At 27.2% G+C, this 14,505-nt stretch overlaps 1 protein-coding gene across 3 annotated transcripts; it reads left to right on the top strand.

The window, feature by feature from the left end:
• The first annotated feature begins 2,860 nt into the window (after positions 1-2,860).
• Positions 2,861-11,076, top strand: LOC111295877 (protein ZINC INDUCED FACILITATOR-LIKE 1-like). Of its 3 annotated transcripts, none has more exons than XM_089740970.1 (18): positions 2,861-2,910; positions 3,817-4,040; positions 4,469-4,509; positions 4,993-5,053; positions 5,144-5,246; positions 5,365-5,467; positions 5,608-5,661; positions 5,745-5,807; positions 6,653-6,702; positions 6,837-6,912; positions 7,674-7,889; positions 8,007-8,094; positions 8,815-8,900; positions 9,024-9,131; positions 9,392-9,436; positions 9,552-9,640; positions 9,782-9,825; positions 10,756-11,076. In XM_089740970.1, exons 2-18 carry the CDS (start codon positions 3,896-3,898, stop codon positions 10,845-10,847), a joined length of 1,464 nt encoding a protein of 487 aa, XP_089597096.1. In that variant the 5' UTR covers positions 2,861-2,910; positions 3,817-3,895; the 3' UTR covers positions 10,848-11,076. The 3 variants fall into 3 exon arrangements, with proteins under 3 accessions (XP_089597096.1, XP_022745389.1, XP_022745388.1); XM_022889654.2 differs by lacking the exon at positions 2,861-2,910 and adding an exon at positions 3,373-3,541; XM_022889653.2 differs by lacking the exon at positions 2,861-2,910 and adding an exon at positions 3,373-3,664.
• The last annotated feature ends 3,429 nt before the right edge of the window (positions 11,077-14,505 follow it).

Below are 14,505 nucleotides of genomic sequence, written 5' to 3'. Positions count from 1 at the left end.
AAGTGTAGTGTAAAATCATTAATGATCTACGATTTTTTTATTAATATTTTATTTTTATCCGTGATATTTAAGAAGTTACATTTAACAAGTTGTGATGTACAGTAATATCATATTTCATTTTCATTTGCATCTTTATTAATGTTTTATTTTCATTCAAAATATTTTAAAAATTACATATATCATTAACAATTTTTTATAAAGATCTCACTCGTGTTCATCTATATATATTTTTTTATTTTTTTTCCATATCTCTTCAATTTTTTTCACCTAAAAAAAGTTTTATTTCAACAAAAAAATTATGTTATGTTAAGAGGATAGAAAAAATTATTTTAGAGAAACCTTATTTTTTAAATTATATATATGATTATTTAAGATAATGCTTGACATCATTTTTAAGATCATTTTAGTAATTTAATTACTGAAGTGATTTAGGATTATTTTGTTTAGTTAATAATCATTAATTTTTATAAATTAAAAATTATTGGGTTTGGTATTACTAAAAAACAAATATTATTTTGTTTGAAAGTATTAAAATAATTATACATATTAAAATAATTACATAAGTTAATAAATTATTTAAAAATAGTAATTTGTAAAATATTAGTAATATTTTATTTATTTCATAATAAAATATGATTAAATTATTAAATTAACAAACATATTTAATAATAGGCAAACTAATTTTATAATATAAATTATATAAAAAATATTTGAATTAAAAATAAATCTAATCTATTAAAATTATAACAAAAGAAAAACAAAAAGATTATATTATATATATAAACACTAAAAAAGTTTTAAAAAAACACACAAATTATTTTTGAACTTATTAATGTTAGTTTGAAATGTAAAAAAATTTTAATATATAATAATTATAATTTTTTTAAAAATTTTAATTCACACATTAAATAACTAATATTAATTATTATTAATTTTATATATCGTTTTACCTTTGTAATAAAAGGTTTATCATATTTTTAAAAAAATTAAATTAACCTCTAAAATAATGATTTAAATACTTTTAATAATATAAGATCATTACCACTTAATATATTAAGTGCTTATAAAATATACCATGCAACACCTGATGATCATGAATGAATAGTAAAAACTTTTAAGACTATGAATGGACGGTAAAAACATTTAAAAAATCATGATTCATAAGTGAAACTTATCATTCATAAAATATTAAAGATCATGAATGAAATTAAAATATTAATAAAAGATTACGAGTCATTAGTAAATTTTACTTTGTAAGTGTTTGTATCCTTTTATTTAAATGGTTAAATTTGAAAATCTGAAATTTGGACCAAATGATTCATTAATTTTTTTTTAGGAAATAAATTCTTGTTGTGGTTCAATTTTTAACATTTTTAATTTGTTTTTTTTTTTTTAGATTTTGAGTTTCGACCTCCCATATAAAAAAAGCTAAATCTGATTTTATTAGCTTTAATATATATAATGCAATTATAAATTATGAATTTTTTTTTTAGTTTCAAATTTATTTAAAAGTTTAAAGATTTGTTTTTTTTTTTTTGGTAGGCGGAGGTAGAGTAGACAACACAATTTATCCCGATGAATTTTGATTTGATTTAATTTTATAAATTTAAATTTTTTTAAAAATTAAAATTTGGATCAAGTCGTATAAAATTAAAGAAAACTTAAGATTGAATCAAGTTTAAATTTTAGATAAATTCGATTCGATTTAATATTATATAAAAAAATTTTAATTAATTATTTAATTTTTTATTTATATATATAAATATATATTTAAATATTTTATATTTAAAAAATATTTTATTAATTTTATATTTGATCGAATTAAATATAATTTATATAATATTGAATAAGATAAAATTTAAATATAAAAAAATAAAAAAATTTAAATTGAGTATAAATATAAATTTAATAAACAAAAAATAGATTAAATTTGAGATAAACAAAAATTTTGTTTGATTTGACCCGTTATCAATCTTTTGGTAGAGGTGGCTTTGGGGTACAATTATTTTATCATGTTCCCCATAATTGAAGTTAGACAATCAGAGACGGGGGCCCATTGACTGTTGCGTCTACATCAAGACCTGTCGGCTTAGATTAATGAATTTCTGACTATAGCACATCACAGCTTTCCAGCTTGCTCTGCTGCTTGGCTATAACATTCGAACGCCCCTTTCAACAGTTGCAACTTAGAATTAGAAATCAATGTCTTTCTTTTTTTTTTTTTATGAAAGACATCACACTTTTAACATAACGTGAAGTTCGAACATTGGAAAGAAGAATTGTAATTTTTTATTAAAAAAATAATTGTCAAAAGTGACATATGGCGAATCACGATTGCATAATCATGTATCCGGGATGCCTATCACTTTGTTGCAACTCTAAGGCATTGTTTGGATCATATACTCAAAGTCTTCTTTGTTTTTTTTTTTTTTCTTTTTGGCCAAACCAAAATCATAATCTGACACACAATTTCTTTTTACTCTTTTTTTCCGGTTTTTTGGCCATGCGAAGCTTTGACAAAGCATAGATTTGTTATGGTATGCAATCTGAGTTGGAAATCAATAAAAATATTTTCAAAGGTAAAACAAATTTATTTCTTAAATGTTTTATGATTTTAATCTGAAATACTTTGATTAAAAAAATAACTATTCGCTAACAAAATTGATTGAATTGACAAATACTTTAATTGTAATCTATGATTTTATTTGGAGAAATCTACTTATACTAATATATAAAAAATATTAACACATTTAATAATTTAATAAAAATATTTAGAAAAAATTTTAAGGCATTTGAAAAATTTTATTTTTTGAGACATCCAACACTTTAAATATCCATTCAAAATTTTCTCTAAAGAATAAGATATAGCTTGGACTCCCAGCAGCTATGTGAAAGGTATATAAATTTAATGTAAGTATCTGCATCCTGTATATAAATTTGATGTAAGCATCGGCAACGTGTTTCATGAAGTCTCCTTCTAAACTTTTATTAGATTAAAAAAAGTTATTTTTCGTTGTTTATGTGGAGAAAAATTATCTTACCCAAGTAACCGAAGTTAGTTTTAGCATACAAATTGCAGTTTTTAATGCAAAGCAGATGAAACCTGAGCCAAGTACTATCACACAGCCAAGCCTTTTTTGTCGTTTCCAATATTTGTAGTGTTGCAAATCAATACGCGTCTTTCTAGTCATCTGTAACTCTACCTTTTAGGAAGCCTGTTTTTATTTTGATTCCTCAGCTTTTACTTTTTGATTGGGATTGGTTCAATGTACTAGTTGTTACATGATTATGTCTTGTGCTTTTTCAAACAAAGTTTGCTACATATAATTTTTTTTGCCCATATAAAATTTCTTTTTCGTTGTCGTCTTCATTGGCTTGACGTGTGCAATGATGTCTGTCATTTTGCTATCCCCATCGGAGCTGTAGGCTGTAGCGCAGCGGTCTGATTCATGGCTTCTCTTTTAAGACAGAAACCCAAAGCTCTTTTTGGCATCTTTGAATGAATATTTTTAAGACCCTTTTTTTTTTCTTTCAGAATCAGGTTGTTTTCTTTTCCTCTGATTGCTTTTGCTTCAAAGTATTTCAATATTGGATTATTAGAAGAATATTGTGAAATAAATCAACTTCTTTTTTTGTGTGTTCTCCACCCAATAGCAGCTTAAACGTGAGTAGCAGCTCATGTCTTTATGTTTTTAAATATGATTGATTAGATAGCAATGGATTTTAACATATTGAACTTTGGTTTTATTCTGTTATTTTCATATAAAGCTATTGTTTCTTTATTTTGATTGATTGTTTTTGTTGATCAAATTGAAGGGCTTGGATACTTGGATTTCCAAGAGAAAGACATAGCTTATTGAGCTGAATCTATAGCTGTTCAGCTCAGTAAGAAAATATGGCACAAGAGTATAGAGAGCCGCTGTTAAAGAAGAAGTACCATGAGAACTGCCCTGGATGTAAGGTTGATCAAATGAAGGAGTTGCAGCGAGGCATACCGATTCGGCAACTGGTTTCCATATGGATTGTTGTGTTATGCACTGGTAAAAATTTTCAAAGCTAACCTTCATATTAGGAGCAATGACAAAGTAGCCATGTCTTTGTCTTGAACTTGATCAAGTTGGAGTGACAGGATTTAGCTTGTCATCTACCAAGTTCAACCTTTTGTTTATAAGATTGACGTGTGTGTCTGACTGCATTTGTGGATATGAAAAGAAAATGAGTGCAGAAAATTATACATTATAATCAACCAAAAATAAAAATTTAGACATTTTCACACATTAACAAAGCCAAAAAGATTGAAATAGTGCATTACTTTCTGTTCTCATTTCTACTACTATATGTTTCTGCAGTGTTGCATTATTTATCATTTTTACGGTAGCATGGTTATCTCCTTATGGAGAGCTATTGTTTCAATAGCATTTTACTTCATATGTGTTGGTCCTAATTTCCTACTGTCAAATGTTTCCAGCTCTGCCGATATCATCTCTCTTTCCATTCCTATACTTCATGGTGAGTTCAGACAAATTCTTCTTTATGAGTTTCTATCATTTTGTAAGTTTATGTATGCGAAAAGTTTATGATTGTTCAGCTTCATTCCTTAATCTTCACCGAGGATTTAACTTGATGTTAATCGGAAGTATTTTAGATATGAAGTCATCCCCATATTACCAACATTTAAGATTCTTATTGATCTGTCTCTTCATTATTTGAAGTGCAAATAGTTGGTTCCCGTACAAGACATAAACAGAGGCACCATGTGCCTTCCAATTTTTTCTTTCTATGTTTTTTTTGGTCTAAGACTTGACAGTAAACTGTGGGATGAGGGTAAAAATCCCCTTTTATTTTTCTGATTTCTCCTTTTCGGAAAAAAACTTGGGAAATAAAAACCTTATTTGAGATTCTCCTCTAATTGGAAATTTGCAACCTTGATAGTTTTACTTAAAAAATGTGTTGCTTATGCTATTAGTCTTCCTTTAATTTTTCTGTTTTCAGATTAGGGATTTTCACATTGCAAAAAGAGAGGAAGATATTGGCTCCTATGCTGGTTATGTTGGTGAGCTTATTTTCACTGCTTTCTCTTTATTGGTACATGTTTTCTTCAATCAAATATGTGATCTTACTACAATGCTCAATATCTTTGAAGGGTCTGCATTTATGCTAGGAAGAGCTTTGACATCTGTATTATGGGGAATAGTTGCTGATCGTTATGGTCGAAAGCCTGTTATAATCGTGGGAATAATTACTGTGTTAGTGAAAATTCTTTCCAAGTTCAAATTTCTAGTTGACATTTCTAAAATAATTGTGAAATTTTCTTCAACTTCTCATGTCTGTATTTTCTTAATTTTAATTGCTAATGTGCCTCAGGGTTATTTTCAACACTCTCTTTGGCCTTAGCGTAAATATTTGGATGGCTGTAATTACAAGATTTCTTCTTGGAAGTTTCAATGGCTTACTTGGACCAATAAAGGTTTGTTATCACGACATGGCTCAAACTCTAATTGTGTTTTGATTTGTTTCTGGACAACTATTTGACTGCTTCTCTTACATATGGCTATATTTAATCAATTTTACCACCCCACAAATATAGTTAACTTGCACAATCTTCAGGCATATGCGGTTGAAATTTTTCGAGAAGAGCACCAGGCCTTAGGCCTGTCAACTGTAAGCCTTTATCAACCTTTATATGCTTTGGTTCTGTGAACTTTTACTTAAACGTCAATTTGAGAAGTATTACACAATTTCAGGTTAGCACATCGTGGGGCATAGGATTGATTATTGGCCCTGCTCTGGGAGGTTTTCTAGCTCAGGTACTTCCATTTCTTTTGTCTCCTATCATGGGCAGATCTATGCTTTGGACTAAGGTACCCATGGACATTCCCAGAAATTGGAAAATAAAAAAAATTGAAGGAAAAATTTCCCTTGGACACCCCCAAAACTTTTTTGTAGACATCATTTCCATTGACAATATTAGTTAATATGTGAACTGTTTTTTATATATATTATAAGTAGACACAAAAGAAAAAAAATCCTGAATCCGCCACTTTCTCTTATGTGGTTGTGAACTAAGTTTCGTGTTCTAAATGGATGTCAACCTCGTAGGAAAAGGTACAAATTTTTGCACTTAAGACTTCCAAGACAATGTATATCAATTATTGCTTGAGATGCCATGGAAGATCTTCTCTAATCATTTCATCATAACAGAGAATAGAAAAAGAATTTAGTGCTTAAGTGTTCAATTGATTTTGTATCTAAAACGCAATGTAGTTATTCTTCCATGCATTTAGTGGGAACTCCAGTAGGTCTATAAGCAGAGTTTTGCTCAAGTGAAGGTTGGTTATCTTGATTGTCTGAAAAATATGTGAGAAGCCAGTAATATGAAGAATTTGGTTTTGGATAGAATCCAATTTCTCACATACATTGACATGTAAAGTTTAAGTCCATAGCATCTTCAACTTCCAATTGAGAAAAGAAAATAATAATGATGTTGAAATCCAGTAGAAAATTTTTAGTTTTATGGGTAATCTAAGAGTTTTTGAAACTTCCTGTGGAAAAATGTTTCTATATAACTTGTGTTTCACCTGATTTTGATATATGTTTCCCTCTTCATCACTTCAAAGCATTCATTTGATGTTCTACAAATTTTGTAATTCAGCCAGCAGAGAAGTATCCGAATATCTTTTCCAAAGATTCTCTGTTTGGAAGGTAAGTGAATTTATGCTGCTTAATCTCCCACACTGTTAGATAAGAACTTTGGATGTTTTATGCTAGCATTTTTTCTATTTTTTTTTGGGGCACATTTCAATGTCGATTGAGCATGATGATATTCCTTGTTGCAGATTTCCATATTTCTTACCGTGCCTTGCTATATCACTTTTTGCCTTGGGAGTATCCATACCTACTTGCTGGCTTCCGGTACATATCCTAATTGGTTTAGTTCTTACTTTCTATCAAATCCGTCTTCCAAACAAATCATCTCTATCAAGAATTAACCATTATTTGGCATGTTAAATAACATCTCTAGTTTGGCCACTCTTTTCTGCTTGTGAACCCATGTTGTGAACATCTCATATTTTACATAGTTACACCAATTTACCTCATGTGGTCATAACTGCTCTTCTTTCCAGAATCAGCAGTTTCTTTCTTCAATTATGTATGATACTTCTTAAACAAACGAATAAATACTATAAAGATGTTAACGGACCAAAATATCTAGTACCTGAAATTGAGGTTATCATTAAAAACATGTGTAATGAAAGGTGCAATGTAGGGGACAATTCATCCTGGTATCTGCAACCTCTAATCAAAAGATAGTAAAACTTTACAAGTCTTATTTACATTTGATTGAACAAAACCTGTCCTGTACATGTCTACAGAGTGTAGCCTCTAGTTTCTTAGATTTGAATCTTTGATCTTCGACCCTAACTCTCTGCCTGTGCGATATTACAACTTGGTCATCTCTCACACTCTAGTTTTTTGAGTTTCATTTTCAGATTTGCTTATTGTATCAAGTTCATCATCAGATAACATAAATTTCCTTGAAAATTAACTCTCAACTTAATTATGAATTTCTAGGATCTTTATTTTGAAAGAAAACTATTTGCCTGTTGTCGTAATGGCTTGATGTGGTTGGCTATTTACTCCATCGCTGATTCTAAAAATTCTGGTTATTGCAGGAAACACTTCATAAACACAATGACAACAATATATCATGTGATGATTCATATGATGCTTTGGAAGCTGCATCTCATGAATCTATCACAAAAGAAATAACAGAAGAGGATGAAGGAAGAGAATCCACTTCTAAGCAAAGCCTCCTAAAGAATTGGCCTTTAATGTCATCTATCATTGTTTATTGTGTTTTCTCCCTTCATGATATGGCCTACACGGAGGTACTAATCATATTTAATTTAGATATGTGCAAGTATATCGATAAGTTCATGGATTAGTAAGTAAGCTCTAGCTATCAATCTAATTGGCATATGTTGAAATTAATCTTTATGTTGCAGATATTTTCGTTATGGGCCGTTAGCCCTAGAAAGTATGGGGGTTTGAGTTATTCAACAGATGATGTTGGAGCTGTTCTTGCAATCACAGGTATTTATGTTAATCATGTTATATTGCATAAGTACACCACCCTTACACACACACACCTCTTAGGTTTGGAATTCCCAAGCTTGTTAATAAAGCACATTCTTCAATTCAAAACAAGGGCACTGGCTATGTTCCTATGCTTGTATCAACCTCATAAATTCATATAATCTTCAACGATCTTGCTAATTTATGTATTGTTTACAAGTTGGCATTGCCCTCTTTGGATTAATATGAAGGCCATGTCTATAATTTCTGCACATTTCTGGTTGTAGTCATACTTTTTCCTGCAAGTATCTTCTCTTTCTCACTTGCACATATAAGCGGTCAACTATCAAGTCTTGGCAAGAAAAATGTATAAATAGCTTCTGCAATCACAAATATGTGGCTCCATGTTTAAATTTATTAAATAGTGTTATCCCACATCAATTAAGTTTAAGGTTTTTTGTGGCTTTGTATTTAGGCCGAGACTCCACGTATTACCAAGTGGTTAACACCCCATAATTAGATTTCATAAACTCTGTTTATATTTTGTATTTTAATATAAGGGTATGAATATGCATAGTAAATAAGGATAGCTGAAGAGTTTGAGATTATGATGGGATATGACTGTGATCTTTACTGCATCATCTGCGTTTCTTTAACAATTTCTTTTTGAATATCATGACGACATAAAACATGTGTTTTGGTATGGAGTTCTTCATTGATCAATTCTTCAACATCTAGGTTTCAGCCTTCTTGTCTTTCAACTTTCCGTATATCCATATGTGGAGAGGATTCTAGGACCTGTAATGGTGTCTCGTATTGCAAGTGTAAGTTTCCAAAACCTTGTAACATTTAGTGTACTTTCCCTGTTTCATCTATTTGTTTTAAATCTTCTTAGTTTTAAATTTTCCTTTCTTTTTTCTTTCTGGTACATAATTTCCTACTTGCAGGTCTTAAGCATACCTCTGTTGCAAAGTTATTATTTCATAGCCATGTTGTCGGGGTTCACTCTTAGCTTGGTATTAAATTGTGCATCGATTGTGAAGAATGTTTTATCAGTAAGTGAATGTGCTTGGAACTTTATTTTCAGTTACTTTTATATACTCGGAGATGCCTTTGACCCATGAGAGGTTTATATATATATATATATATATATATATATGTACTTGAGGCAATCAGGGATTGAACTCTGATCACTGGAACTAAGAGTCCGGCGCTTGATTTCTTCAGAAGTGATATTTTCAAAGGCCTTAGCCTTGACAAGCTTTGCTTACGAACTTACATGCCTTCTCACTATTAAGTCTTTCTACATAACTAGGTATCAATCATAACTGGATTATTCATTCTCCAAAATCGAGCTGTGGTAAGCCTTTCACATAGTTTAATTTCCCTATTCTATTGTCTACTTATCAGTTACATAAATATTTGTTTTCTATAGAATACACCTCATCTTAATATGATTAAATATGGAAAAACAGGATCAACACCAAAGAGGAGCTGCTAATGGAATTGCCATGACTGCAATGTCTCTTTTCAAAGCTGCTGGTCCAGCTGGAGGAGGTGCATTGTAAGTTTCATACTCTAGATTTTCTCCATTCTTGCAGCTAGTATGGCACTAGTAGGCCAGTATTCTCCATTTTTAGGTGGTGTTGAACGTTTTACTTTTCGTTTCCTATAGCAATCAATCTCGTAATCTTATTTTTCACAGGTTTTCTTGGGCAGAAAAGCGTCAAGATGCTTCATTTCTTCCAGGTATGCTAATCAACAAAGTTTCACATCATAATTTCTTTTTGTTTACAAGATGTATCATAAACCAAAATGTAATGGCAATAGTAAAGGTACTTTCAACAAATGTTTTTACTTGTATAGTTTTTACATGTCACGTTTTGGTGAATTCTTGTCTAGCCATATGTTCTGCAGTTGACATGAGATCTTTGGTTAGAATAGAATGGAAGCATGTTGAAAACATTTACCATATGCTTGAAAACTTGTATCATTAGGTCTATATTAGTCTGAACGTGAAATTAACTATTGTATTATAATTTAGAGTATTGGTCAAAATCTAGGTGACTTTCAAGCATTCTAACTTAGACGTGGTTCAGAATGAAAGATGACATTAATAAGTTGAAGAATTTCTTGATCATGTCCTTTACTAACATGTGATTATAGTAAATATCATAATTGTCATCCTTCTTTTTTCGTTTTAAATCAAAAGAGCTTGAGGGTGAGTGGATCAGTTTTGAACTTTTCTGTTTGGTAAAAGGGGAGCTGAAGCTTATGGAGAAAGTGGTCTTCAAGTACTGTGACTAGAACCTCAATTAGATCTAGCAATTTGTGTATGTGTTGTGTCTAATGTGTCAAACACGTATAAATCATGAAAATTGAGTCTAAAAACAACACATTTTTCAGTTTTTTTTTTTAAACTCCTTTTGTCAAAACTTTAACCCACGTCGTTTCCATATCCTTTTCGAGTCCAAAATTATTAGGTCTAACCTTATCAGTCTTGCGGGAAATCCACCTCTTAAGAGAGGTGGGTAAACTATTGGGGCTAAGCCCCAGGCTCATCAGTTTTGAACTTTGAATCTTATTCTGAACGGTTATAGCTTGTTCCATGAAAAAACAAGTTTAAAACCAGGTTTACATTCTACGAGCAAGAACTTAGCAGCTAATTGTTGTCTACAGGTGTTCAGATGGTATTCTTCATGTTGAATATTGTGGAAGCAATAGGAGTGCTGATGACATTCAAACCATTTCTAGCTCAACATCGGCAGTAAAGAAAGGTTGGGATAGTATTATGATCGGCGTAATTCTTTCATAGAAGATAAATTGTAGCATCAATGAAAATTTGCTAAGGCTTCAATTTGTTCATGAAAATATCAATTGATGGAACAACTGCAATCTTGTTGTATATTTATTTTCTCCGAACAGGTTTATGGATGTCTATATGTAATATTTAGTCATTTACTGCTGCTTATAAATGGCTTTGAAATTTATTCTTCCGAAGGGGACATTGAAATTTATGCCTCATATTCAAGATTAACAGTGGATTGTTGGTAGAGTGCTTAATTATTAGTTCTAATATTTCTGATTCAATGATTAAAAAAATGCTTGATAATTTATCTAATAAAAAACTGCTAAGGCAACAAAATCCTTTAAAGTTTATAAAGTTTATATTAATTTTGTAAGTATAGTTAGCATGGGTAGATTTTAAATTTTCAAATTCAATATAATGATATAACATGTAAACATTATGAAAAAAATACAAAGATGAAATAATTTAAAATTTTAATAAAAATTATAAGAGTTTGAGAAAATTTAAAAATATGTTTTTAATGTTGTCAAAAACTGAATTATGTTTACTAAACTTATGAATCAAACAATAAATCAACAAATACATGAATAAAATATTTTTGAATTTAAAATTTATTATTTTATATGTTATACTAATTGTTTAGTACTTAGTATCTTTAAAATATTATAATTTTTTATTTTTTGATATTTTTAATAACAGTATATTCTAATTTTTTTAATTAATCCAATATTTTTATTATTATCATCGTAATATTTTTAGTGAGGAATAACAATATATGTAGTTAGCTGATGCAGTATGTGTGTGATGCAATATGTAGTTAGGAAGCTTTTGTTATTTCTAAGAGAATTTATGGTTGTTTTGACTGTTCAATTTTTCATTACTTGACGATGACAAGTGCAAACGACAATACTCATCCCATCTTGTATACAATTATATATATATATATTATTATATAATATAAACATACATTCAAAATTTTTATTAACAATTTTTTTATTATATTATTTCTATAACATATTTCAAATTATTTTTAAAAGCATATGTCATATAAACATTCTTCTATCACTTTATTAAATCTTGAAAAAAAAATCTTGGATCGTACATTATAACGTTAAAATAAATCATTCTCAGAAGAGTAAAAAAAATTTGTTATTGATAATTAGTTGAAGATTAGTGATTATTGTTTATTTGCTATAACAGCGTACAACACTTTTAAAATAATTATTTATATTGATTATGAATAAATTTCTTAATAATCAGTTATAATTACAAATTAAGTGTTTCATTACAGTTTTTGTTTAACAACTACTCTTTTTAAGAACTTTGTAACTTTAAAATAGATATCTAACATTTTTTGTTTAGTTTTATAGTAACTTTCTTTTGCCAATTATTTTAACAAAGCTTTGTACACTTAGCAATACTAACTTTATATTAAATTATTCTAAATTTTAATTCAATTAAATATTACCTAAATAAAATACTAAAAATTAATTTAACACACCAAATGAAACCAAGGTCCAACACTAGTATAGTTAATAATTGAACTTGAAATTAATTCTATTCCTATCAAATTATTCACATCCACGTTATAGAATCTCTTAATTAAGAAATGTAAAAGGAATAAATAGCTCTAGATATGATTAATCTCTAATTAATGTTATCGTAATTGGATTGGTTTAATCAACAATTAATGACGTGTGTTTTTCTATTCCAAAGACTTAATCAATAGCCGTTTAAGTTAAAAGTGGCTTTGGTGTTTATTAATAACAAAAATATAAACTCGTAATTTAATTTAATTAGTTAATGTAGTATTTGAATTTTTTTTTTATTTTCAAATTATAAATTTTTTTATAAAAAAATTAAAATACATATTTATATAAAAGAGATAATTGAATCAATTGATTGAGTTGAATTGAAAATTGATATTTTTATTGTCTAATTTGGTTATTATCAAATTAATTTTTGAGTTTTTATTATTATGCTTATTATTTATTATTTATGAATTGGTTGGAACCCTAATAATTCTTCACTGTTTTTAAACATGTAAGTTAAAATAAAGAATTCTCTTATGGGTGCCTCTGAACTACTTCAGTATTATTTTTATTTTTTAATTTGTAGTACTCTTTTTCTATTGTTATAGTTATAGTTTTCAAATAAATTTTATTTCTTTTTTACTTTAATAAGTGTAACTGTCATTAACCAAAATCTAAATTTTTAGTTAGGAGATATAAAAAAATCTTGAAATTTATTGCATATGAATTATTATTATATCAAAAATAAATTATTATTTTTTAGTTCTTAATCTACTATTAAATTTTCATTCTACTTATCTGATTGAAAAGAACATTACGCATATAAGTTCTTTTAAACTTACAAGCTCCAAACACAACTCCAACGACATACTAATTGATCTAAAGGTCAATCAGTTTAAAAATAAATTATTTAACTTGCCAAAAGAAAACCAATATTTGAAAAGATAATTCAACTTCATTTGTTTCACAAAAGATGAGTTTTGGAAAATGATTCTATATTTTTTGGTATTTGTTTGGTAGAAAATTATCTAATTAATGAAAAATAACTTATTGATAAATAAAAAATAAAATCATTTTTCAAGAAATTATTTTGTCGTAGAAAACAATTGTTTGTGTAAAATTATTTACCAAGCTCGTACGCATAATTCTACTTAAGTCATGCATTGTATATGGTTTTTTAAGCTTGAACTTAATTTATCCCAACCTGTAATTTTATTATATTAATAAATTTTTTATTTAATTTTACATAAGAAAATTAAATTAGTAATATTAAATTTTTTTTAATATTTTAATTTTAAAAATATTTTTTTAATTTTACCCAAATAAGTTATTGAACTTAATATTTTAAATTTAAACTTAATTTAATCAATATAAAATATTATATTAATAAAAATACTTTTATTTAATTTTAATTAAAAAACTAATATTTTACTTTAAAAGTCTTTTCAAATCTTACTTTTAAATAATTCTATTTTGTATATTTAAACATAAATATTTTAATATCTTAATAATAAATAGTATTATATTATTTTAATAATAAATAATAATATATTAAACAATATTTTTATTATTTTAATAATTAATATTAAATAATATAATAATATTATTTTCATAAAATGAATGTTTTAATAATTTACTATTATTTTCAATTTAAAATATGTTATTTTGTGTTTTATTTATTAATGTATTTATACTATTATTTTAATAATAAATAATATTTTTGTTATCATTTAATAATAGATACTTTCAATATAAATATAACTATTTTAATAGTATAAATGTTTTTAATATTTTAATAATAAAATTACTATTTTTAATATTATTATACTAATAAAATTAATATTTTAAAAATAGTAATACTATTTTAAATATTTTAAAATACTAATATAAATAATAAATACTTTGTTTTATGTTTTTTATATTAATATAATATTTTAATATTAAATATTATTGTTAAAATATTTTTTTAATATTAATATTTTTAATATTTTAATAGTAACATCAATATTATTTGAAAAAAAATAGATTTTTCATAAAATAACTAAAAAATAAAAAATATTTTGTATTGACTCATCCAAACAATAGAAA

This window comes from Durio zibethinus, chromosome 12 (genome assembly GCF_047325235.1).
Source record: "Durio zibethinus cultivar Kanyao isolate XHJ-2024 chromosome 12, ASM4732523v1, whole genome shotgun sequence".
In the NCBI taxonomy this organism is placed as follows: Eukaryota; Viridiplantae; Streptophyta; class Magnoliopsida; order Malvales; family Malvaceae; genus Durio; species Durio zibethinus.
The sequence above is the reverse complement of the archived record's forward strand: the minus strand, read 5'-3'. Positions and strand labels throughout refer to the sequence as shown.

Bases quoted from the DNA above. Each gene is read 5' to 3' on its own strand.
- LOC111295877 (XM_089740970.1), top strand. From the start codon at position 3,896: ATGGCACAAGAGTATAGAGAGCCGCTGTTAAAGAAGAAGTACCATGAG. The intron at 5,247-5,364 runs GTTAGTGAAAAT...AATGTGCCTCAG, and splicing joins ATCGTGGGAATAATTACTGT to GGTTATTTTCAACACTCTCT. The intron at 6,703-6,836 runs GTAAGTGAATTT...TCCTTGTTGCAG, and splicing joins AAAGATTCTCTGTTTGGAAG to ATTTCCATATTTCTTACCGT.